Source organism: Taeniopygia guttata, chromosome 8 (assembly GCF_048771995.1).
Source record: "Taeniopygia guttata chromosome 8, bTaeGut7.mat, whole genome shotgun sequence".
Lineage (NCBI taxonomy): Eukaryota > Metazoa > Chordata > Aves > Passeriformes > Estrildidae > Taeniopygia > Taeniopygia guttata.
Window position 1 is genome coordinate 27,825,866 of NC_133033.1, and position 25,684 is coordinate 27,851,549.

General features: G+C 55.5%; 3 protein-coding genes across 7 annotated transcripts; 1 reads left to right on the forward strand and 2 right to left on the reverse strand.

The window, feature by feature from the left end:
- Window positions 1-569: 569 nt before the first annotated feature.
- On the reverse strand, window positions 570-12,898 carry LOC100229508 (regulator of G protein signaling 5). 2 transcript variants are annotated; one of them, XM_002191377.7, is made up of 5 exons: window positions 12,696-12,898; window positions 7,506-7,616; window positions 5,276-5,337; window positions 4,981-5,147; window positions 570-4,465 (listed from the first exon to the last, which is right to left on the reverse strand). In XM_002191377.7, exons 1-5 carry the CDS (start codon window positions 12,737-12,739, stop codon window positions 4,304-4,306), a joined length of 546 nt encoding a protein of 181 aa, XP_002191413.3. In that variant the 5' UTR covers window positions 12,740-12,898; the 3' UTR covers window positions 570-4,303. The 2 variants fall into 2 exon arrangements, with proteins under 2 accessions (XP_002191413.3, XP_072788964.1); XM_072932863.1 differs by lacking the exon at window positions 12,696-12,898 and adding an exon at window positions 8,557-8,705.
- Window positions 12,899-17,216: 4,318 nt separating this feature from the next.
- Window positions 17,217-19,838, reverse strand: HTATIP2 (HIV-1 Tat interactive protein 2). 4 transcript variants are annotated; one of them, XM_072932858.1, is made up of 6 exons: window positions 19,545-19,838; window positions 19,363-19,470; window positions 19,128-19,265; window positions 18,299-18,360; window positions 17,555-17,714; window positions 17,217-17,430 (listed from the first exon to the last, which is right to left on the reverse strand). In XM_072932858.1, the coding sequence occupies exons 1-6, from the start codon at window positions 19,821-19,823 to the stop codon at window positions 17,386-17,388; spliced, it is 792 nt and encodes a 263-aa protein (XP_072788959.1). In that variant the 5' UTR covers window positions 19,824-19,838; the 3' UTR covers window positions 17,217-17,385. The 4 variants fall into 4 exon arrangements, with proteins under 4 accessions (XP_072788959.1, XP_072788961.1, XP_030135660.2 ...); XM_072932860.1 differs by lacking the exon at window positions 18,299-18,360; XM_030279800.4 differs by having other exon boundaries at window positions 17,217-17,714.
- A 1,157-nt stretch (window positions 19,839-20,995) lies between these two features.
- Window positions 20,996-22,095, forward strand: LOC115496188 (1-phosphatidylinositol phosphodiesterase-like). The gene has a single exon (XM_030279057.4). It carries the CDS (start codon window positions 21,005-21,007, stop codon window positions 22,025-22,027), a length of 1,023 nt encoding a protein of 340 aa, XP_030134917.4. The 5' UTR covers window positions 20,996-21,004; the 3' UTR covers window positions 22,028-22,095.
- The last annotated feature ends 3,589 nt before the right edge of the window (window positions 22,096-25,684 follow it).

A 25,684-nucleotide genomic window follows, 5' to 3' on the forward strand; every position in this document is an offset into this window, starting at 1 on the left:
CCTTCAGACATCTTCAGCACCAGGAGCCTGGAGGATATGGTGGTTTTATGGATCTATGCCTTGCCTGACCGTCAGCTCAGCATGGGGATTAGCCATCCTCACCAAGGGTCTGGGGTGAGTGTGAGGCCCCCCTTGACAGCTTTGGAGTGGGAAACATCGAGGAGCCCTTCCCTGATGCAGATGCTTTGCAACCCTGAGCAGACAGAACACATTTTATCTCAAAGCTGACCCTGTCCCTGGCCCTGCCCTGTGGGTGCAGAGAGCAGGGCTGGCCCGTGTTCAGCCCCAGCCCCTGGGGCACCCCAGGTGCTGCTACTGGAGCCTGAGCTGACCCTGGGAGCCAAAGCCTGAAGCAGCATGAGACTAGGGGTGCCTGTGGTGCACCAGCCTTGGGGTGTTTCTTCTGGGTCTGCTCCCTGGGCTGATTAGCTTTCCAGTTCACTGAGAAACCACTGCATCATTGCAGCAGAATCTCCCAGAGGCTTTTGGGCACAAGTTTTGGAAGTGCTCTGTAGCGGGTAAGAAAGTGCTGCGCCTTCAGTACAAAGAGACAAAAAATGAACAGTCTGTTGAGACAGTAGCAGAAATACGTGTTTATGTGTGGATTACTGAGTGGTACATGAATATGGGTTAACACAACTCTTCACTGCACACCAGCACCTCGCTCTTCCCCACATTAGTATCTCCAGTGGAAATCCCATTGAGAACTTCAGACTGAAAACCTGCAGCTCTCGGGTGTGAAGAGCTGATGTACCCTCCTGCCTTTGCTCCAGCCCTTGGCCACAGCGTGCACCCTCCAGGGAGTGCCTGAGGCCTGAGGGGAGCCTGGATGAGCTCTGGAACACACTCAGCCACTGGGCTTTGGCAGTGCCCAAGTCTGGGATTGGGCAGCCCTGGTGGTACCCAGCCTCAGCACCCAGGGCAAGAGCTGGGTGGTCCACCCTGTGATTGATGAGGTGCGAGGCTCCAGGTTGCTGAAGTCACCATAAAACACATATCAACCCATCCTCTGGTGTTCCTCTGGGGTATGCAGCTGCAGAGAGCCATTTTCCACGTGCCCGTGGCAGGGAGTGGGTGCCAGGGTGGCATGGAGGCAGTGCCTGGTGCCCCATGCCCCTGGCTGCAGCATGGGGTTGCCTTGCCCTATGGCAGAGTTAGGGGTTCCTCGGGGGGCAAAAGACCTGCCTCCTGCACCAGCCCAGGTGCCAGGATGGCACACAGAGGCCATGGGCACAGGGTGATCCTGAAGGATGCACCTTTGTGTTTGCTCAGCTGGAGGGAGAAGTTTTCCCTCAAGAGGGTCTAGGACAATGCAAAACCCACGCACACTCCTGTCTGAGATGGACCCCAAGCACCACAGCCAGAAACTCTGCTTTTTGGCTCTCTGACTCTCAAGGGGTCAAGATGCCCATGTTACAAGTATATATGTGTGTGTACGTGTATATATGACTACAGGAATACAGATGTACATGTTGTGTTTATATACTGCTATATATGCCAAATTTCACAAGAGCTAGAGTAATAAAATACATTAAGTATCTCCTACCTGAAATATGATGGTTGGCATCAGCCCAATAGCAAATACCTCTGGGCTGGTGGAAAGCTGGGCCATGGGGTTGGTACAGGTGTTGCCACCTTTCTGGGCAAGCCTGCTCAAGTAATGAGCCAAATGGCCCTTCTACACAAACACAACTTCCCTAGAGCTCCAAAATGCTTCAGTGGCCACATTTTCTGGCCACCCAGTAGATCATGGGCAGCCCCCAGAGTAGACTTCCAGGATTTTAACAGAAATTGAGCCAGGGAGGGGTTGCCAACAGAGCTGTCACATTTCTCCTGAATCCAGCCTGCACCTTTCTTTTCAGCACATACCTACCCAGACACCTTCTCCCTGCCCCATGTATTGCTGCTGCAGCAGTGACGTCCCAGGGTTTGATGGTGCGTAGCAAGAGCCTCCAGCAGCATGCTGACCTTAAGGCATTGCTGGTGGCGCCATTTAACTGTGAAACATGTGAGGGGATCTGGAAATAGCTGCCAAAGGATTAAGCAGAAATGAAAGATCCAGGTCTTCCTGCAGGGAAGCCTGTTCGGATTTGCATTTCTGAGTCACTCTGTAAAGGAGGAGCTTGAACATGCTGAACCCACTTGTATTGACACTAGTTCATAGAGACATTGGGAGGGTGCAGGGAGCATGTGCAGGCAGAGGTGGAGGGAGTACCCTGCAGCAGAGGGGCTGGACAAGCCCCCCTTCCTGCACCTAGCCCCGCTTCTGCCTCCCCCTTGTTGCCCACCTGAATGATGGACACTGCTGGGGGGTCCTGGTGTCCTTTTGATGCATTCCTCCTGCTGCTCATGGTCTCCCTTGGGCTCTTTAGGGTCACCCAAGCCACCCTCTGCATTCACCCCAGGGGAATGCCTGTAAGCATCACCTCTGCTGCTCCAGCACCAACTTTCCCAGGCCTTTTGCTCCAGAGCTTAAAAAAAGAGTCACTTTTGTGACTGCCTCCATCCTTCCCCTGCCTCCTCACTCCTGCCTGGAAAACACAGCCCATTTCCTGCAGCTCGGGATGTATTTGTCTTCATTGCCATAGTGACAATGTGTAAATATTTGGGGCTGGTGGGGTTTTGATCAGATTTTTAATGTCTTGAAGAGGCTGGCAAATCTTTATGTTTTATTTTATGTAAACTGGCAAAGTTTATGTTACTGCATTTTGCATAGTCCCATGACTTGCAGTGAGGCAGACCAGCGTGGGATGGCTGTGGGCAGCAGGGCCATGGATGTTTTGCTGGCACCTCTCAGGTTGCTGGCTGAAGCAGCTCTTTGCAAGCCATGACCCTATGGATGATGCACCAGGAAACCAACACAGGGATGAACCATCCAGGCCCTCTGGAGCAGGGGTTTATCAGATTTCCATCAAGGATGAAATGAGACCTGTGGGCTGCTTTTCATGTATGCCCTTGCCTAATGCTCAGGTGTGGTTTATTCTGTTAGCAGAGGGCTGGCTTTGAATCATTAGAAAGCAGCTAGTCCTTTTTAGAGACAGCCTATGGAAACACATAGCCTGGGCAGATAGGAGGAGACAGGAGAGAGAGATGCAGGCTACACAAACTCACCAGGGTTTACACTCTGAGAAGAAGTTCTAGAGCACTTCTGTTCTAGAAGCCAGGGGGTTATTTTTCATGTTTCCAATGATGCATTTGTGTTTGGTTTGGATTTTTCAAACTGGATCTGAACAGCTTTTCCCCCAGCATGTCTTCCCTTCCTCCCGTGCTAGACGCTGAATTTGTGCAGAAGCATTGCTTTGGCGTGCCTACTGCAGAGAGAAGCAGCTGAAACAAGAGAGCCCTCTGGCAACCACTGGAGCTGCATCCCAGCGCACCACAAGCGCTGTGCACTGGGATGTGGCACAGGATGTGCCCTGGCACCTCAAGGCATCGTGCAAAGGCTGGAGTGAGCACGAGTTCTGAGTTGCTAAGCAGTCCCAGTGTTTTGTACCAACAGGTCTCATTTTATCCTCTTGTTTTTGTATTTAGAGTGAAGCAAACAGGCCGACTCTGATTGGAGCTGCTGGGGAAGCGGTGCCACAGGCTCGCTCTGCTCATCCCTGGTGCCAACCAGGCACATCCTGCGGCACCTGCCTCTGCCGTACAGCGGTCCCTGCCATCCTTGTCACAGTGCCATCCTTGCTGTACGTGTCAGTGTCACTGCTGTCCCTGCCGTGCCCCCTACCCTGGCCGGCTGTCACTGTGCCTGCTGATCGGCTGCTTTCTGAGGGAAGGTGATGCAAATCGGGCACTGGATGTACCTCACGTCACCTTGGCCAGGGAGGGGAGCACCTGCAGAGTACCTGTACAGTCTCAGCAGCACCCTGGGAAGTTGGGAGGAGGGAGCGAGCCTGGGCCAAGCCAGCAATATGGGCAACATTGTGAGAAACATTGTCATATTCTAAGGAGTCCTAAGGAGGCAAAGTCAGCATCTCAGAGTCTCCAGCTAATGCCAAGCTCTGCAGCACCAGGGATGTGTCAGCTGGACACATGGCTCCTGGTCACTGCAGAGCTGGTGTTCTCCCTCAACCTTCTGGATCCCAACTCCAGGGAGTTTCTGCAAATTGGTCTTTTGTGGGAGAGGAAAGAGATGATAAGAGAGGAAACACCAAGACATCTGACAGTCCAAAGCATGGGGGGAGGTGCTTAGCAACACCTCTGGGTGCTCTAGGTGGTATAGAGAAAGCAAAGCGGCTGCAGGAGAAGGGGCAGATGTTTAGACAGAAGCAGCAGGGACACCTTGCACAGTCCTGCTGCATTGCTACTTGATTAACTCATGATAAAACTCTGACCGCACAAATCTAGGCAGGGAGTCTTTTTCCATCAGGGCAAAGATCCTCTTCTGGGCCATGTCAAAGCTGGTTGGTGATGGCTCCACCAGGTTCTTCATGGTCACAGCCTTGGTGAAGTGGTCGATGTTCACCTGTCAGGAGAGTGTAAGAGGGATGGGAGCCTGCCTTTGGAGGTCTGAGTGATGGTCACCCCTTGCCTGCTCAGTCCCACAACAATCACAAAAAGGGTGAGGGGAGGGACTGAAGCAGGTTTATTTCTCTGGAAGAATTATTGATGGCAAAGCTATCAGGATGAGTTCTGTCCTGCTGCAAAGCTAACTTGGGGAGGAAGATTACTGTACATTGTCATCCCTTATGATTGATGTCATGCCTCTGTGGGGAAGGGAGGGACAGGCATGTGCTGGGGGTGCCCATGGCTGGAGACAGCCCAGCAGAGGCTGAGCATGCAAACAAGGGCTCCAGGGTTGTGAAGGATGGGAGTGCAGCATGTGGGGATGGGGCTGAACCCTTGAGAAGGATACAGCCCTCTGAGCCCCTCAGCCTTGGCACGAGGTGCCCTGCAGCCATCGCTGTCCTTCAGGATGGAGGCTGACAGGGCTGCAGCCTCATCCCTCCTAGTACCGTCTCCTGCCCTATGGCCACTGACCTCTTTGGGTGCCTCAGTCTGGATGAACTCCTCATAGATCTTTTTGGCCTTCTCTGCCATCTTCACAGGGGACTTGGTTTGCTTGTAGTCCTCGCAGGCCACCCAGAACTCGGCGTTCTCCTCGCTGAACTCAGAGCGCAGGAAGCTGCGGAAGCTGGCGAGCCCATCTGCAGGGCAAGGGGAAGGTGAGCCCTCGTTTGAGCACTGGCAGTGCAAGGGGGACAAGCCCTCACTGAGCACCCCAGGGGATGTGGAAAGAGGGGAGCTGACCATCCACAGGGGGACGTGAACTTACAGGGGTTTTGCAGGAGCTTCTCCAAGGAATCACGCCACTGCAGAGCCTCCTCCGGAGACGGCCTGAGGAGAGTAAAGAAAGCCCAGGTGGTCCATGGTTACCCCACAGCTTCCGTCTGGGCTCCAGGTTTTTTAATAAATCCTTTAAAAACAGGGAGGAACAGAGTAACAAGTTGCAGAGACTTTCAGAGCGGAGGCAGTGGTTAGGAGAATGGGGATGCTACTGCATCACAGCACAGGGGAGGGTGATAGCCGAGTGCAGGGAGGGTGAGGATGGGGTGGGGAAGGCAAATTCCTCCGTGCTTGGGCAGAGCTGTGGCTGAGCTGCAAAGGAGTCTGCAGCCACAGGGCTTCTCCTCGCCCCAGCGCCCACACACGGGAGGGCAGTGCAGTGCTGGGAAGCATCACTGTGTTTTCCTTCTGGGGTGGGGAAAGATGCTCCGCGCTGGCCACAGGGGCTTGGTGACTGCGGCCCCGTGCTGCTGAGGCCGGGCTCAGAGCCCTGGGCTCCCACAGCCCGCCCGCCCCGTTCCCACGCCCTGCGGCAGGCCTGCTCACTGGCCTCGGCGCCCTTCCCACTGGAAACCTCCAGTGTTTGCCATCTGTGCAGTTTTTCCTATTTTTTTTCTTTAATGTATTTTTTGATGCGATGTTTGCAGTGAGACTGAACAGTTTTGTGGGGGTTATTTTTGTTGTTGTTGTTTTATTTAAGCCCCAAGGAGTCTGACCAAGTTGCTCTGGGCTCCCAGCTCCTTCCCTGTATCCCTGCCAGCATTGGTTAGAGGGCAAGGGAAGCCTCCCTGCTCCCCTGCTCGGCACTAGTGCTGGGCTTCCTGTGGACCATCTGCACTCCCTGCAGGCAGCGCTGCACGCTCGTGTTTTGCTGCTGCAGGGGCCACACATGGGGGCTGAAGCCCCTTGGCTGAGCAAAGCATCCCTGGGAGCAGGGAGGGAGAGTGGGCAGGACAGCCTATCCTGGTCCTGGGGGCCCAGGAGCTTCAGTGGTGGGTCTGGGGGAAGTATAGGTGCTGATTCCCAGCTATGTCATGCTGCCCAGGTGGCTCCAGCAGGGACAGGAGAGTGGCAGGAATGCCAGGCTTGCTCAGGGTGGGTACCAGTCCTCACTTGCCACCAAGCCATCAGCAGTAGGCACTATGACGGGGGTTCTTATCCTTCACTTTCTGGACCTTGAACTGTGTTTGCACTTCTGTCAAGGATCAAAACTACCCCTGCCCCCATGTCCCTGTCAGGTGACTTCTCACCCAGTGAGGAGGAGCATCACTGCAGCAACCTAACACAATCCAGATTTCCTGGAAACCACCAAATTCACTTTCCCATTATCTGAATGTCCCTGAGATGTTACTAACTGTGAGTGAGATGCTGATAGGTGAGTGATGCCAGGGCTGCACAGTGATGTAGTGTAGGAGAAAACAGCTCCTCCAGAGAGTGGGGAGTGGAAGTGTTCTCTGGCTTTCTGCGGGGATGGCTAATGGAGATAAATGTGTCTCTGTCACAGAGGCATCTGGGGCACAGCAGCACTGGAGTGGGAACCACAAAATCCACTGGGCTCTGCCAGCCCTCCTTGGCACGGTCAGCTCTTGCCAGGCAGCACTGTGTCAGGCAGGCACTGTGCTGGCAAACATCCCCCTGTGTATTACCCCCTACACTCTGGATTGGCAGGCAAAATAATTAATGCTTCATGTGCTTTAAATAATGTTGATAAGACAGTATTACACACCAGCTTGGTGCTGGAGAACAATGGTCAGGCCAAAGACCATAGGGTGGGGAAGTCCCATCACCATGAAGCTGCCCCGAGCCAGACATCATGCCATGAGGTTGTGCACCCAGCTCAGGGACACATTACCACCCCAAAGCTGGATAGCTGCAAAGGCTGGCACCTCTAGGTTGAGGCAGGTGACTCAGAGAAGTCCAAGTGCCATATGCCTCTGGGAAAACCTTTATCGAATAACATGAAATCTCAGCAAAAGTAAATTGAATTTCCATGGGGAGTCTAGTTTCCATAGAGTTGTCTCATGCTGCCCTGGCATAACTTCCTGAGCTTGCACCTAGCAGGCAGGTCATGAGGAACATTCCACAAGCTGCCTGCTGTGTAGAGGCTGCTGTGCCAGCCCACAGCAGAGCTCAGCTCCCCTGCATCCCAAAAGGGACTGTATCCACCCCAGTGACTGGGCACACGTACCACACACGACCCAGCCCTTTGCAGTACTCACTTCTGGACCTTGGATGGCTTCTCTGGCTTCTCAGGGTAGAGGATGATGAAGTCAATGGTTGAGTCAGGCTTCTGTAGCAGTGTGCCCAGCTTCGTCTTGATCTCCTTGGCCCTGCAGCAGGGGAGGAACAGGGACAGGTCAGGCAGAGGAACAGGGCAGTGGGACATTCACAGCCCCTGCCCTGCACCCACTCTGTAATTAATTCCAGATGAATAAATGGACCCTAATGCTGTAAAGGCTGTGCCTGTCTGCAGAATTTCTAAACAGGCACTGTGCATTAGCGGCAGCTCTTGATGTCCTCACTCTGTGCCCATCTGTGGCCAGGATAATTGTATCAGCAGGGTTGTCAGGCTGCTCTGGGGCTGAATTAGGGGCGTGTGTGCAGCACTCAGTCTCTATAGAGAGGAGCTTGAAGAAGGGCTGGTGAGGAGGTGAAGGAGCTGCCTTTGGAGAAGAGGCTGTGCAGTTGCTGTGCTGGGGCGTACCTGCCCCATGGTGCCATCTCATGCTGTGCCACCAGCCCCACACTGCTGGCAGCACTCAGAGCCCTTATATAGATACCTAGCATGTTTGTCAGTAATATATAAGCCTTATATCTGCAATGGGAAGGATCCTGTAAACAGACACCTCCTGGGTGCTGCCTTCTCTGGGCAGAGAGGGAAAAATGTTTCAGGAGCTGAAAACTGCCAAAGGCTGGCTGCCACTTCCCATTGCACCAATCCAGACCTGCATTTGACGGATGCAGAGAAATCAGGGGGTCCTGGAGCTTGGCAGCAGGCCCAGCTATCTCCTAAAACATTCCCTTTCATACAATACAAGTAGTAATTAGGTTCTGAGCATCTAAAACTGCTAAGAAGGCTCCCCCCGACCCCACTGCAGCCAGGGGTGGTAGCAAGAGCAAGCTGAGATTTTGCAGGGAACACTCAGGTGTGCTGTCTGAGGCTGAAAAAATAAAGGAGTGAAAACAGGACACACCCCCCCCCCCCAGTCCCCATTTTTGCAGGGCAGGGCTTTTCCCTGGCACAGCAACATTTGGTGGCTTCCAGGTTACCTTGCTGGCACAGGAGGTGAAGGAGACGGGATGGACTGCTCCTCACAGGCTGACTGGGCTGAGCTTTCGGTATGGCTGGCAAAGCTGGACTGCAGCTCCCTGTCTTCAGGGCTCCCTGCAATTTTCCTCTCTGCTGTTTATTTTCACAAGCCCTCTGTGGATGATTGCTCCATTGCTATGTCTGCTATTCCATTTCAATTCCTTTGATTTTTTTCCCTCCTTGTAAAACTCTCTCTCTGTGGTTTCCACCCACCAGTCCCCATGGGTGATATTTGGAGACCTGGCGCAGGGGTGTCTGCTCTGCTCTGCTCCCTGCAAGCTACCCCCCATTTCTGCTGCAGAAGCCTGCCTCTGAGCAGCCACCTCTGCATGGAGGTGAGCAGCAGGAGCAGGCAGAGCAGGCAGCCCAGCCTGGGGCTGCAGGGACCACCCACAGCGGCTGTGCAGCACAGGCAGTGCACACCCAGAAACGCAGCTGTTGTCGTCAGCAGCTACAGGGACAGTTTCCATTGCTAGTGCTTCTGAGAAAACCTGAACCTTGGAAAGCTCAGGACCTCAGGAAAGGGTGACAAGGTCACCATGCTCCCACACTGAGTGTCTGGGACAGGGATGCTTCCCTTCATCCTGCTGTAAGTAAACAAGTAAAATGCAGACAAGTGATCCGAGGCAGAGCTGGCTCTTGATGTCCTGGGGCCAGCTCTGCGGCAAGCCTCAGTTGCCCCTTGGCACCCTGCTGGCCAGCACTGCTATACAGGCACCACCTGGCATGGCCCTGACCCATGGGGATGGCACAACTGTAGGGACAGGGAGCAGCTGAAGTGGGCAGCCCCCGTAACACCAAAGCAATGGGTGGGTGCAGAGGGAGCCACAAGAAAGCTGAGGGGACAGGCTGGCCTCTCCCTTGGCTCTCCTTTCCCAGACATCTGTGCTTGTGGCCACAGGTTCCTGCAGGAAGGGGACACATGGGCTCAGGGAGCATCGCTCAGGAGGGGCTGAGCAGAAATGCTGGGTGCCACCTTGTCACTCTCCCAGTGCTTGAGAGGGATGAGTCGGGATGTTGCCACAATCAAACCCCTGCCAGTGCCAGGTGCTGTGCAGCAGGGACAGTCCCTTCCAAGCAACTGGACTACGTGTCACATCATGGGCAGGAGCAGGGGGGAAGAGCAAGGGGCCAGGGGCTGCCCACCTCAGAAGCAAGGACAGTGGATACCAGGAGTTCCTGAGCAAGCAGAGGGATAACACAAGCTGTGCTGGGAGCAGGGGCATTGAAAGTCAGACCTAGACATGATGACCCAAGGAGCTAGGAAGACAGGAGCAGAACTCTGCTGCTGTCAGAGCAGCACTTGGGAACCCCATGCCCTGGTGCAGATGAGGCCAACACCCACACAAGGTCTGGATGCAATTGATGGTGGGCTCACACAACAAGTGCTCCCACCTGGCTCAAAGCCTTGTTCTCTGATTCCCATCATCTGACAGTGACTTATGGCCACATGCTGTCAGGCTCAAGAGGCACTGAGGCCCTCAGCAGTCCCATCCTGCTCCATCCCGTGGTGTTGCCAAGGGACCCCCAGTGGCTGCCCAACCTGCTGGAGCCCTGCAGGTGTGGAGACAGCAGCAAGAGCCTCCCTCCTGCACCAGAGCAATTCTCTGGCAGTGGGACCTTCATGACATTCGTAGAGACAGCAGAGATAAGGAAGATGGTTAAAAGGAAACAAGGAAGAACGGGAGCAGGCTGAAAGGCTGGAGGCTGAGGGAGGGGAAGGGCTATTTAAAGACACCATCCTGGCATCTTCCAGCAGATGGATTACAAGCTATCAAGCAAGGCTTCAGGGAAGGCTAAACAGTGGGGGGAAAAAAGGCAGCTATAAACAAAAAAGGCATCTTTTTAAAAAAAAACCTTGGCCAAGTGAGAAAAAGCAAGAGGACTGTAAATAGTGGAAGGTCAACTGTGAGAACATATGGTAGCAAGCCAAGAAAAAGTCTGAGAAATAGCTTCCAAGAAGCATTAATAGAAAATATGAGCTTTGTCAAACATATCAAGAAGGGCTGCTGGGGAGGGCCAGGAGAGACTCCAGCTTTAAAAGCAAAACAAAAATAGAAGCTCAAAGGAGTTTAAAGCCATAGCTGAAAGCTAAAGGTGATGCTGTGCCTGAGGGCAGGGAGGTGCCAGAGGAAATGCCCCTTCAGGTGCAAAAGCCTCCCGAGGGGATTTGAGGAGCCATAAAGCTCCAAGAGTGATGCTCTATGGGCATCAGTGGCAGTCAGTGGCAGCTGTGTCAGACCCGTGGTGGACACATGGACAAATATGGTCTATTGGAGAGGAGTCAAGGCTCTTCTGGCTGTAGGAAGAGATTCCTTCCAACCTATCATCCCCCTCTGAAGAGGCCAGGAAACATGTGCTGTGGGGAGAGGCAGGGGAGCAGCTCCTTGGGTCGGCAGGGCACCTTGGATGGGCTCTGCAGACCCCAGACAGCTGCAGGGGAAGGTCAGTCCATGGATGCCAGTGTGGGAAAGGCAGCACGCACCTTGCTGTGGGGATGGTGCTGGGGAAACATGGGCTGGGACCATTGGCCAGGCAGTGGGAGAAGGGGTCAGTGGCCGAGCAGCAGATATCACAGTCCCTGGGTATGGCACTTGGGGACAAGCCGTGAGTAGCTGCACGAGGGTCTTGTGACACAGCAGCGAAGCAGCTGGAAACCCTCACAGAGCAATACAACGTGATGCGCAGGGGACAAATGCAGTCTTGACTCTTTGTGTCAAAGTGTGAATGAAGCCTTCAAGAGTGAGGATTTGAGGGCATAGCAGATGAAAACATCAGCATAACAAGAGTGGGAGAAAATCTTTATTAAGAAAATTTACTGTTAAAAAGTGTCAGAAGAATGGCAACAAAGGTGATAGCAGAGCAGAAACATGTGGATCACCCACATGAAAATGGAAGAGTGCTCTTGGCTGCCCCTGGCACAGGAGACTGCAGGGGACCAAGCAGGGTCAGCATGGATTCATGAGCATCCCAGAAAGACAAGTTTCCAACAATGAAATCATCACAGGCCTGTGCTCCTGTTTGTGTCTGTGGTGAGAATTTGCCTTTTGGGCAAGCACCCGGTGGCACAATTTCAGCTGGAACTTCTCTGGAGCTCCCCTCAGGGCAGTGAATTTCCCACTGTCAGTCTCATCCAAAAACCAGTGCTAAGGCATTTGCAGGTGTGAGGGAACCCTCAACGTGGGATTCACTTGAGTCTATTCCTAAGTTTCCTCCTTAGGTGAAGCACTGAGTGCCCTGCTGCTGCAGTGAGACCTCAGGTGCTTTGCACCTCTGCTTCTCACTGGACCCCCTCCAAAGCCCGTGGGAGCAGAGGAGAGGACAGGTTCCAATCAGCATGGAAATGGCCAGGGGCTAAAGCCTGCCTGAGCTCCCAAGGGGCTGAGAGGAGCCTCTGCCACCATCAGGGGCAGGTTCTGGGGTGAGAATCAGGGTGGATAGGGATGAAGATGAGGATGGGTGCCACAAGGGGGGCAGAAGTAGAGCTCTGTATAGGGCTGAGCCTCGTGAGAGGGGCCAGGTCTGGCTATTCCATGTATGAGCGACACTCAGGCATTTAAAAGAGGATTGTGAGGCACTTTGGAGACAGGGCTATTTCCACCTCAGAAAGGCAAAACCTCTGTTCTAATTTTTAACTCCTCTCCTTCCCTTGTTTTGCAGAAATTAAGATCTGAGGATGAAGCACTCCTGCCCAGAATGGTGGAGGGCTGGGACTGGAGCAGCCCAAACTCACCCGGCAGAATGACCCCCAGGGCAGAGTGGGAAGTTTGGACCGAATCAGCACTCATCCCGCCAAGGATCTCAGCCACTCCAGCACTCATCCCGCCAAGGATCTCAGCCACTCCAGCACTCATCCCGCCAAGGATCTCAGCCACTCCAGCACTCATCCCGCCAAGGATCTCAGCCACTCCAGCACCCACTGAGCCAGCCCCAGCAGGCTTCCCTTCCCTCCCCGTTCAGAGATGGATAATGCCAGTCCCCATGAGAGATGCTCATCAAGGGGATGTGCTGCAGGAAGAGCCCCTGTGCCCCCAGCCGCCCCGGCAGAGCCCAGCGGGGTGGCAGCCTCTGGCATCCCCCACATCCCGGCCACTCTCACCTCTCCAGGCATGTGTGGGGCAGCGCTGCTAATCCTTTGCACATCTTGGCAAGCTGTGGTTACCTCGGCCGTGAGAAGAGTGTGAGTGATGGCCAAAGCGGGTAGCAGAGGCTCCGTCTGCAGCCCAGCTGCCTCCCTCGCTCCTATATAGCGCCGGAGCTGGACTCCCGCCAGCCCCGGATCCAATGCCGGCCGGCCTGCTGCAGCTGGCCCCAGCCCCAGCAGCTTCTGGGTTTTGTTTTCTTCTCTCTAAGCTCACACAGGGGGAAGAAAAATGTGGATTTGCTGGGGTGAGGTCAGGTAATCTAATTGGAATGGCCATGCTGTTGTTTACGGGGCTTCAGGAAACCTACAGCATTTCTTTTAATGATGCATCGGGCTCCAGGTCAGTATTTCGAAGATCCAGGTAGAAATGCTTCATTCAAGTGAGATTTTTCCAGTGAAAAATGGAACTTTCAGAAAAATAAAAGTGCTTATGAGAAGTCTTGCTGTTGATTTCAAGGCTATGACTAATGTCAAAATATCCACCGCTTCAACAGTAGTGGCAGCTATCAGTGACTTGTTTCAGACCTTGGCTCCTGGGTGACCATGAAAACGTGCCTCTCTGTGCTTTGTTTAATACTGGGACCTGGGAATAGGGACTTTGCTCCCAACCTGGCTGTCCACACCAGGTGCACTTACAACCATCATTTCCCTGAGTAAAGCCCAGAGCTACATTTAAGCTCAGCTCTTGGTTCCCTTTCCCTTGTGCTGTGTCAGAGATGTGCCTGCCTGGCTCTGGCTTCTGGCTGGATTTTGGGCCTATTGTGGGATTATGCAGCAACAGACTGCCTGCATTCAGGCATCTGAGTACAGTAGGTGAAAGCTGGAAGTCTGATGGAAACTGTGCCTCCCTGAAGAGCTTGGGCTGGCTTTGTACTGGTTTGTAGTGGAAACTGAATGAAAAAAAGTACAGCTGACAATTTCAGAGGATAAGATGCTCAGATAATAATGGTTTGGGCTGATTAGAGCCCCCAGGATGCACTCAGACAAGGAGTCAGAGCCAGGCTGTGGTGGGCTGTCCCTCCCTCTGCTGGCATGGAGGTGCCCACCAGCCTCCCTCGTGTCTCACAGAGTAGGGAAGGGAAGAACAGCACCCACAGAGGATGGAGGTCCTTTACTTTTCCAGGCTATTTTCATTCTGCCCTGTTCCCAGAGGACTCAGAAGGAGCTTGGAGGTGCCACACCCCAATCAGGGGTAGGCACAAGGCTCAGTGTCCCCATCTTCCAGCAGCTGGGATGCAGCCCCTGCTCTTTGGAGGAACATAGCCTTGCAAACTGCACTTTTGCCGGGCTGTGCCAGTGCCCTTGGGGCCAGAGAGTTTATCAGGGCCATGCATTTGCTAGCAGGGATGTCACCAGGATGTCACTGAGTGCCAGCTGAGAAGCTGCTTTGCAGAGCTCCTTTGAAGCGTGGTGCTGTTTGCAGGAGGCTTTGCTGGCTGTTCAGGCAGCCCCTGGCTCGGAGGGAAGGTAGTGGCAGCATGGGCTGGGCAAGAGGGTCTGGCAGTTCTCACAGCTCAGGGCCAGGAGGGACAGTGGGGCCGTGGCACCTCCTGGGAAACCCCCACTGCTGAGCCCTTGGGAATGCAGCTATCCTTTCATCATGAATCTTCTGTAATAAAGCCAGCGTGGGAATCCCAGGAGAACGTGGGTCTCTAGGACCAGGTGGTTTGTGTTAATGCTGTCCAGCAGCCTCTAAGCACCCTGAGCACCCTGAGCACCCTGAGCACCCTTCCCTACTCTGCTCTCCCCACCGTGTCGAGGACGCAGCTCCATCTCTGCAGACCTCCTGCTGCTCAGAGCAACTGGAGACTTCCCCAGAGACCCCCTGGAGGCACTGGGGCTCTTCCCCACAGACTTTAGTCTCCTTCACCTCCTTCAGCCCTAGGTGGGCAAATCCCCTCTGTCGTAACTCAGTGACCAGTGTCCAGAATCTCTTCCAAAGCTCTGGGTTGGGGGTTCAAGGAGTGCACAAAGCAAATTGGGCAACTGAGGTCCAAAGTGCATGACGAAACTCCATGTGGGAGGGTGATAAGGAATCTATACTGTGTGCTGGGATCGCAGCTATGCATTTTAACACAGATTTATCTGAAACACTGAAAAAGAAACTGTTACCACTGAGCAGAAACAAGGATTACACAGAACTGGCTTGCGTTTTCCACAAACCTTTGTCCAGCAAGAAATGTTTGTTTTGTGTGTTTCAAAGCTTTGGAGGGCTAAGAAAATATTTCCAGTAAGAAACAACACAGACCTTCCTTGTCTTCCCACAACAGCTAAATTTCTTTAAGAGCCCTTCTGGGAGAGCTTTTTGGAGATCTGAGTGCACTCTGAGGAGCAGATTGTCTTGTGTACACAATGGCTGGTTTCTTCCAAGAGGGCTCCAGGCTTGTGCCTTGCAACTGCCCCCTCAAAAGCCATGTGGAATCTCCCATTACACCCAATTTATCCTTGGCCCTGCTAATTTCCAGACTTTATTATCCCTTCTAGCAACATGCCTTTTATAGAAGGCAGCCTAGCTGCTTTGCTGTTTCCTGGTTCCCACTGGAACTTTTTAAGAACTAGCATTATATTTAACAATGTTGACCTTTTGGTAAAGGGATAGCTGCAATTCTCACCCAGGAGAGTATTTGGCCATTCATCCGAGTGCTCCTTCTGGCAGACTTTTAACCATGTGTTCTAAAATTGGTGTTTAAAATATTTTTTTCCCCTGCATGCTTTGGGACAGTGTGTCCCCTAAGGAATGATGGTAGTGTGAGCTCCTTAACAACAAAGGGCAATGCAAGTAACTCAGCGAGGCTTTCTGTGATAGCTCATTCCTTCCTATAGAGCCTGATCACATCCTGTCCTTGAGCCTCTCTGGAGAACTTTCTGCTTCTCACATAGTCATAATTCATGTTTATGCCTTTAGGATGCTTTCTCACATCTGTGGCTTGCCTTTCACCTGTAACTTTCCAGAGATTGAATTCTTTTTTTTTTTTTATTCTCTCATCTCAATTTTCACTTCTTTTATGGTCTTACCACTTCAGGTGTGTTCATTTCCACTCCCTCATATAAGTACATACCCTTTTAAAAAAAATCTGTTTGAGCACCATGAGTGCATCATGCCTGTGTAACCCAGTGTTTCAGGTGACCAGCCTTTGTGCTCCTCAGCCTACCTCTCATTTCCCTTTGTGCATTAAATAGTATTCTAAAGATATTGTTTTGCTCTCACTGGGACAGTCTTATCAGTAGCTGTGGCTCTGTGGTCCCTTTGAGCTGAGCCCCTCATGTGGCTAAGGAAATGTCTAGGTACAGGCCTTACACCATCTCACTGCCTCCACCAACCTTCTGAGACCCAAGCCAAGGATAGAAATGCTTGTGTAGAAGGAGATGAGATCTAGGCTCCCTCCATTTGCCACATCCAAGTCACTGACACAAGAGCCGTGGGTGAGGTCAGAGAAAATCCTGGAAAGCAGCGCTACCCGGAGTACTGGGACTCTGGCCAGCAGGGATCTTGGGAGTCACGTATGTTCTGCATCCCATGTGGGGAGCCACCGAGTTCCTCGACCCTGAGCATGAGGCCTGAGAACAGCCGGGGCCACGCCTGGGACGCTGCCCTGCTCCTCATGCCTGCTCCACACCTACAGAAGGAACCCGCTCTGTGGATGCCAGCCTGGTCAGGGACAGAGAAACGGCAACCGTTCCTCACAGTGGCTCGTGAGAATTTTTAGGGACTTGTAGGAATGTGTTAACTTGTTAGTATAAACAATCTGCAGGTGGTGTTTTTCCACTTCGTTTTTCTGTTCTTCTCAAGGATGGTGTGTGAGATTTGTTTTTTTTAACTAGCTAATCAAGTAGAATGTATCTTACTGGTCTATGTAAGCCGGAGAATCCTTTGTATTAAAGCTTCTTTTTCTCCTCTTGCAATTTGGTCTCTCATCTGTTCTTGTGTAATTCTTGGAGCAAGGAAGTGCTCCTGTTCTGGCACCTGGGCAGGAGCCAGCCCCCTACAAGGTGCACACAGGGCTGACCTCAACTTTTGCACATGCAGAGCACTCCTGGAAAAACGTGGCTGGGCTCAGACTCATTTGTGCCTGCAAGGAAAGCCCAGAGGGACGGGTGTTTGCAAGTATTTGCACGGTGTTTCTGCGACTACAGGTACTGAGTGGCAGGCCAGGTGTGAATAGCAGCATCCCTGGAGCTCTGCACCCTCAGCAGATGAGGCCAGGAGTGGCTACACAGACCTGCCGCAGGCAGAGCCACCACTCTTGGCGCCTCAGCAGCTGCTGCTGAGCATCCAGGGGCTCGGCTATCCAAGCAGCACTGATGCCACCATGTGTTCTGTCAAGTGCAGCATCCACACAGGCAGCTGTGCCTTTGCTTTCCTGGGCGTGTCACCTGCCTGTGAGCATTCCCTGAAGTGACATGATCTGAGCACATGAGCTGAGGCTGGGTTATTGGAGACAGATATTATTTCAACACAAAGCCAGCACAACCGGATCAGTCACAGGGTTTTATTCAAGGCCTGGATTACATCATCTTGACCCGTATTCATATTATGGATCCAGGCAGCAGAGCACATTGCTTATCCTCAGCCAGCACCTGCATTTTTGATCCCTTGACAGAATCAGCCAAAGTGCAAAGAAGTGGATGTACCTCTGGCTCCACACTAGCCATGCGAGCACCCCACACCTCTCCCATGAGTGTGTTCATCCTGAGCCCAGAGAGCACGTGAAGAGTGAACCAAGCTCCTGCCTGTCATCCCTTCTGCTCTATGTGCCCTGCTGTGGTACTGCCTTTCCCAGCTCATGGATAGCCCTGTTCTCCAGCACCTTTACCTTCCCCTCTCCTGGCTGCAGCACACAGGCCACCATAGCCTTGGCCACCGATTCCACAGGCACTGAGTAAGCGGTGGGGAACAGCCGAGCCACAGCACCCAAGAACTGCTGGACTATCCACTCCATGGGCCGGGACTCCTGGCGCTTGCACAGCAGCACCCTGCAGAGCAAGGACGTGAGGTGGGTAAGCATGAAACAATCTTGAGTGAAAGCTAGAGACCGAGTTCTCCAGCTGCACCAGGGCCCAGACAAGCTCCCTGAACTGACATGGGCTTTGGGCTTTAGCAGGGTCATGGAACGTGACAGAGGTGGGCCCTTGGACACTAAACTGCTTTCCCCACTGTGTTGACAAAAGCAGAATTCCAGTTCTCCTAGGTAGCAAGAGCACAATACACCTGAAAGGACACAGGTGAGTGTTCCCTCTGCATAAGGTCAAGGTCCATCTGGAGCTAATCTCTGACCTATGTGCCTCAACCTGTGCTTTCAGCCCAAGGCTCCTGTCCCTGCATGGCACATGGCACTAGCAGTGGGATGTGCCATAGGAAACTGCAGAGCTTGCTCCCTGCAGCACTGGGAAGCAGTCTGCTCATCCATGAGCTGCATTTGCAGCTGTTGGCATTCTCCAGTTCCATCCCTGGTCCTGCCCTCAAGTACCCTTTCTCTTCCTCCATCTCCCAGTGAAGCATTTCCCTGCTGCCCTGGCAACCCTCCACTCTGTGCCCTCCCTCCTCTACCAGTACTCACGCTGGCCGGAGAATGGTACAGTGATCAAAACCAACAGCCTGGACCAGGTTTTCCACTTCTCCCTGTCAGAGCAGCCAGGCAGGACGAAAGGAGACAAGGATGACTGCAAACACCATCTCTGCCACCCCAAGAACAGGCAGGAAAGACCTGCTGAGCCAAGGGCAGGACGGCACTAACACCAATGTGAAGCTGGAACTGGCCAGGCAGGGAACAGCTCTCCAGGCTAGGCAGCCGGGGCAAGGGCCTGTGGTGGACATGGACCACAGGTCAGCAGTGTGCCCTTGCAACCATCACGCTAAACTGCAACAGGCTGCTCCGAAGAGCACCTGGACTCCGCATCCAGCCTGGGGATGGATCAAGGTGGCACAAGACACTGGCAGGAAGCTCTAAGTCCAGCAGGTGTTGGGAGCTGCAGCACACAATATATGGAGAAAAAAGCTTTTGTGATGGGTGTGGTCCTCCCTGGGGATCCTGCGGGCTTTCCATCACGAGATAGGTCATGCCTCACCTGGACACAACCCTGAGCCTCCCCACACTTCTGTGAAGCCATCCCAGCTTAAGGCTGGGGAACTGTTATTGGGCTAGAGACCCCAGCAGATGTTTCTGGAGTTTGAGGAGGAAGGCAGACACTGCATGCAGATGTTGTACTGCTTTATAAGAAGCCAGTTGTATAGCTGTCCAGCCAGCCCCTTCTCTTGTCCCGCAGCAGCGGGAGGACCCTCAGAGCCATTTGGCTCTCTAAACCTCAGCTTCTGCTTGCTTCCCGAGCATCCCGGCAACCCGCGACTCCTGCAAGAGCATCAGGAGCCCACCCCAGCAGCCCCCTCACCTTCACGCGGAGGTAGAGGAAGCGGCTCTGTGCATTTGCCCCTCGGGAGGACTGCAGGACAAAGTGTTTGCAGCCCCCTGCCCGCGCCAGCTCTGCTGCCTGCGCCACGTAGTCCCGATCCACGCGAACAAAGCCATCCTGCGGGGGAAGAGGAGGGTCAGCGGGGCAGGGAGCGGGCAGGGGAAGGGACAAGAGCGACCCCTGCTCGCCCGGGGGTCAGGGGGTCTCCACTCACTGCGCCAGCCTTGGCCCTGGTAGTGCCCAGGCAGCAGAAGCCCACGTCGTGTCCCTGGAAGGCGGCGGCGTGCTCGCCCAGCCGCTCGAAGTCCACCACTGTCTGCTCCTGCGGGGAGGCCGAGGGTCAGCGCCGCCGTCCCGGTCCCGCCACCACGGCCCGCCCCGGCCCGGCCCGCGCACCACGGCCGCCTCCGCCTCGCCCAGGCTCAGCCGGCGCCGCCCGATCAGCGTGACCCGGGCGAAGGCCCGCCGGGCCAGCAGCTCCCGCAGCAGCGCCCGGCCCGTCTCCCCGGAGGCGCCCAGCACGAAGCAGCTCCGGCCGCCGCCTCCCGCCGCCGCCATGCCGACGCAGCGGGCGGGGCCGGGCCGGGCCGGGCCGGGCCGGGCGGAGCGGCTGCGGCTCCGCGGGCGGGGCGCTCCGTGCCCGGGCAGCCGCGGGCGGACGCGACACGGGGCCATTGCCGGGGCCAGGGCGGGGCTGTCGGGGCAGGGACAGCCCCAGAGACCCCCGCTCAGCCCGGCCGCCCGAGGCGCAGGGAAGGTGCCCCTCGGCCGGTCCCCGCCGGCTGTTCCTGCAGTGGCAGAGGAGAACGCCCCCGGAGGATCCCTGTGCCTGCCCCCGCTCAGGCGGAGGGGATGTGAGCTGGAGGGATGCTTGGAGGGGTCTGTCACCTGTCCGGCGGCTCCTCTCCAAAACCCGCTGGGTTCAGCACATGCTGCCGACCGGGGTGCTCGGCAGCTCTGTCCCCTGCGCAGGAGGTGGGTCACTCTCCGCCGGGCAGCCTTGCAGTGACCCCAGTGTGAAACAGTCCCTGGTGCCTGAAGAGCAAGGAGATGAAGCCCACTTCCTTAGGAACTCTCGCTGAGCAGGTCTTGGGATGTGCTGGCAAGCACAGACCCCCACTCCGTACACTGTGCGTTGCCTCTCTGATAGAGAGTCCTCGCCGGGGCGGTCCAGGTCCCACCAGGACACAGCTCTGGAGCAGGCACGCAGGCACCCCGCGGCTCTGCACAGCCACTCATGTGGGCAGCATCCAGGAGCCCCGCAGCACCAAGATCCCGTTTGTCCTGATTCCTGGGGAGGGAGGTGCAGAGGCCTGAATGGCTGCTGTCGGGATCAGCCAGGTGGTTTTCCAGCCTAGTGTGTCTGTCAAGTGTGCGCCTTGGCCGAGGGCTGAGGATGAATCCCACGTGCACGTGCCACTTGCGAGGCAGGACGCGCGTCATGACAGTCACCAGATTAATGGCTAGCATCCCGCTCCACCGGCCAGTGTGCCGCCGGCACCCACGGCCGTGCCCTGCCCATTGGGCTCTGCTTTGCAGCCACAGGCAAACCCAGGTGGGTGAATGAGGGGGAGGCTGGGGCATACCAGGGCTCGGGGGTACTGGGATGGGTGCTTGAGAGTGGCAGGGGAACAGTACGGTGGACAGAAGTACAGGCAGCAAAGTATATGGGGTGTATGTGGTATGTTATAGGGTATGGTGTGGTCTAGGGTTTCATGGTACCATGGGGATGCCACTGGGGACGGTGGGATCAAGATGCATAGGGGCCATGCTCCCACCGCTCATGGTCTGCTTTTCCTCCACGGCAGGGCTCCGGGGGGCCAGCTAGGTGCCGGGGTGCCCGCTCCCACGGTGGCATGGAGACATGGTCCCGGCGCAGCGCTGCCTTCGACTGCGTGCCCCAGCCGGCAGCCTGCTGCCCTGACTGGATGGCAGAGCTCCCCGATGCCCTGCCCCTCTCCCACCTCTCCATCCCTGGCACCCACGACTCCCTCAGCCTTTTCGGTGGCCGGCGCCTGCGGTGCCAGAGCTGGGGCCTGGAGGCCCAGCTGGCGGCCGGCATCCGCTTCCTGGATGTGCGCTGCAAGCTGTCGCGGGGTGAGCTCCGCATCTACCACCTCTGCACCTTCCAGCGGGCCAGCCTGCGTGGCGTCCTGCGCCGCACCCTGCACTTCCTCCGCGCCCACCCCAGCGAGGCCGTGCTTATGCGCATCAAGGAGGAGCTGCCCATCTTCTCCCAGCCTGGCTTCGCTGCCCAGCTGCACCGCTGCCTGCTGGAAGAGGGACAGGGCTGCGTGTGGTGCCGGGAGGAGGTGCCAACGCTAGGCCAGGTGCGCGGGAAGATCGTGGTGCTGGAAGCGCTGGCGCGGGAGGTGTTGGGCATTCCCTATGAGCAGCTGAGCATCAGCGACGCCTGGAACGTGCTCTCACTGGAGCGCAAGTGGGCCCGGGTGCAGCGGCACTTGGAGAAGGCGGCCAGCGGAGACCCCACCACCATGTACCTCACCTTCTGCTCCGGCAATGGGCTCTTCACCTGCCCAGAGGAGGTGGCCCGCTTTGTGAACCCCCGCTGCTGCCAGCACCTGCGGCGCCGGGGTGGGCAGCCGATGCGCTGGGGGGTGGTCATCATGGACTTCCCTGGCTCAGGCCTTCTCCGGCTCATCGTGGAGAGCAACGGCCCAGCGGCCCCCAGCACCCCCGGGGCACCGTCCCGGCACCGCGGCGGCAGGCAGGACAGACGCCGTGGCCAGCGCAGCTCGGCGCGCTGGCCCTCGGGGAGGACACTGCTCCCGGCCCCGCGCCCTGCCGGAGGGCCTCAGTGCCTGGAGGGCAAAAGCGGGTTCCCAGGTCCTGCGGATCACCGGCAAGCCTTCGTGTGACAATGGTGTGACAGCCGCAGCGGCAGCAGAGGAGGGCCGGCTGCCCGGGGAGCTGCGCCCTGCCCTGAGAAGCCAGGTACGGTGCCGGTACGGGGCTGGGCCACCTGAGTCCCACAGGGCAGCAAGGTTGGGTGGGGGTAGAACGTCCTGCCTCACCTCCTGTCGGGCCAGTGAATCCTCCCAAGATGCCTCTCTGCAAAATAGCCCTTTTCCTTAAAGGTAAATAAAAATAAAAAGAAGCTAGGAAAGCACTGCCGATGTTCCCTTGCCATTTCCTGTCAAAAATGTGGAGAAAAGACCTTTTGCTTTTGCTGCTTAGATGTGGAGGAGCCTGTAGCCCTTTGCCCATGGATGAAGCACAGTTAAATTTTTGTCTGTGACCATCTTGCCCTTAAAGCAGAGTTGCAAGACGTCACAGGAGTAAGAAATAATTTCAAAGGTGACAACAGGGGGCTAGGAACATCCCTCCCCTCACTATTTTAGCTTTTGTTTCTTTCTTGCAGGAGCTTGTCCCAGAAGTCAGGACTCTTAGGCGGAGTCAGGTTCAGCAAGGGCTCCACCCTGTGCATGGAGAGCTGGATGGCCACAGAGACAGCGATTCAGATGAGGCTACCCTGTCCCTGGGGTCACACATCAAGGGATGCTACACTGGGCAGAGTCCAGCAGTTAACAACACCTGGGGCAGTGCAGACAGGGCACTTTGTCGATCTATAAAAGCAAGGTGGTTAAGGCATAAAAAAGACTTTAAAATATATTGTGCCACTGCCTGCTATATCTGCAGATAATAAATCACTAATCTAAATAGATAACACAATAACTCCTTGGAGCAGAAAGGTAACCAAGACCCAAGGGGAGAAATCGTCACCCGGGAGGGTGCCTGCTGCATCACTGGCAGCAGCCGAGCCAGACAGGCTGTGTGCTGAAGCGGGGAGGTGAGAAAGAGAGAGGAACTTTTAGAAGAGGAAAGCTCAGCCCTGGCCTGCCAGAAGGTGAAGAATGTCCTCAAAGTTGCTTCTGTCTCAGGTGAAACACAGCTGGGCACAGCTGGAGGAGATGCCACAGGATTTCCTGGCCAGAGGAGAGGATGTCTTTTGCTGTGCAGGAGCTAGCCCTGGCTAGATACACGGCTCTTGGTGCTGAGCCTGTTCATCTGCTGCCCAGGGAGGGGAGCAGGCAATAGTACGCAGCAGGTGACAGAGGTGACAGGCAGAGGAATCTGCCTCTGGGTTTGCTATGTGAGATGGGAGAAGGCTGAAATCTCTACATTAAACCAGACATGTGGCAAAACCACTGGGGGTGTCCAAGAGGAGGGTGGCGTGGTTCATTGGCTACCAGTGCTTCCTGTGCCTGGGCTGCCCCCACACCAAGCCAGTGTGGCTGGTACCACTGTCCTGCCAGGAGGATGGATTTCTACTGGGGCAGGGCCAGGTGAGTTGGTGGCTTGTCTCAGCATTCCAGGGATGCACAGTGCCATGGAGAGCCAGGCAGGGCAGAAGCAGAGCAATCACAGTTCCTAGGAGCTGGAAGCTGGGTGGTTTGGCTGTCACTCAGGGCTGCTCCTGGATGTGGCACATCCCTGCAGCTGCACCCCAGCAGCCTGTACCCACCCTGTGCCCCAGCTCGATGGCAGGGCAGAGGTGCCGCCTGGGAATCCCAGGTGGGCAGAGTCACTTGTTTATGCCGTATCACTCAAGCAGTGAGATAATGTCGGTGTTATCTATGCCTCAGACATCCTGTTTGGCAAACCCTTATCTGTGCCGTGCACATGTGGCTGCTGCCAGGTGCCAGTGAAGGCAGCACGGGCAGAGGTACCCGTGTGGCAGTGATGCCCAATGAAAAGGCTCTCCAGCACCAGCTTCGCAGTGAAGGGCAGGAGGCAGATAACTGTCCTACAGCTGAGGTCAAAGAAACATCTCTTAGAGGGTCTGCATAGGGTGGGCAGGAGTGATTTGCCTAAAACTACCCCTATACTCCACAGCCAGGGCTGTCTCAGTGCCTCAAGGTCCCTGTGGGTGTGGGTATGGGGTACCTGCCCCTGGACTTCTGGTCCTGGCTAATGCTCGCAATTATCTCAGTCCCTCCAAGCCAGGGTAGCACCCTTAATGGATCTCCTGGTGTCCAACACTTTCAAATTGTGAGAAAGATTTTATCAGGTGCTGCCTGGAGCAGGGCAGCAGCTGATAAAAGGGTTGAGAAGGAGAAGGGTCTGGCTGACTTGCTGAACGGCACCCTGCAGCTCAGGGACACCTTTTGGGTCAAGCACTTCCTAGGGACCTGTGGTGGAAGGGAATCTCCTGCCCGCGCTCAGGAGATGCCTCTAAAGTCTCAGGGAGAGCCATTGGTGTGCCCAGGGAGGAACGGAGGGATGGCAGCAGCGGAACCGCACCTAGGCTTGCGTGTCCTCGCCGGTCCCACCCCGCAGCCCTGACGGGGCGGGATCGGGTACCCACAGCGGGCTCCGGAGCCCTCCCCGGGGCGAGCGGGGCTCCCAGGAAGGTGCCCGCTGTATCGCCGGCAGCAGAGCCGGCCGGGCAGTGCCGATTCCGCTGCGGTTTGCGGAGACATTGCATAAGGAGGGGAACAGGCTGTGCCAGCCTGGGCGGGAGCCTCTGCCCTCAGCAACACGCGGCCGCGCCCCTTCCCCAGCAGCGGAGCCTGCGCCAGGGTTCTGCGGCACTGAGAGCATCGCCCCGACCGGTGCTCAGCACTGGGGCACGGCAAAGGAGGCACTTCTCCATTCCAGGGCCTGGGTCCAGAGGGACAGTGCAGAGGTGACACAAGAAAGTGTCTTTGTACCTGTGCCCTTGAGCCCATGCTGAGCAAAGCCCTAGCAGGCAGCTTGCCTTGTGCCCTCAGAGGGATGGCTGGGGGACAGGATGCACCATCCTGACACCTGGGAAATCCCCACACTGCTCAGACCCTTCCTTGGTGAGCATAGCAGCAGGATTCCAGCATGTGCCCTGCAGCATCCTGAATCCCTTCCAGGGAAGCCAACCTCCAACGTTGGAAATAACCTGAGATGTGAAAGGGCTCCTGGTGATTAACCAGCTCCCAGCAGAGATTATTCGGGTCTTGTCTCCCTCCTACCATGTGTACCTTTTTCCAGTACCTACAAAGTGAGCCTCCATCCTGCCAAGTATCCATCCTGCCATGTAGGACCCCCTCTCCAAACCCAGGCATGGGGCACCTGTCTCCACACAGAGCTCAAACTTGGTCACATACTGTCTTCGCAGCAGCAACAGACTCTGCATCTCAGACACCTTGATTCCATTTTTAAAACAATACCTATTTGTAGTTACCTATTTGAAACAAAACTATTTGTAGTTACAAAAATAAAAGCAGGAGTATTTTTTTCTACTGCTCTGTCCTACCATGTTCCAGCAGAAGTGAAACTGGCAGGGGCACAGCCTGCTCTGCCCTGGGGCTGTGTACCCATGAACATCCCTCTGAGTCCCAGCAGTGTCGCAGCAATAGGAGAGGCAGCTCCTGCCCTGCCCAGGTGACCCTCAGCACTTGGCACTGGTCTCCTCCCCAGCAGCTGCCCCTCAGCCTCTCTGCCTGCCTGGCTGCTCCTTCCCTTCCCATAACTGACCACTCTTGGCAGAGGAGCTGCTAGAAAACAAGTGTTCCTGAATTATTGGATATACAGACTCAGCA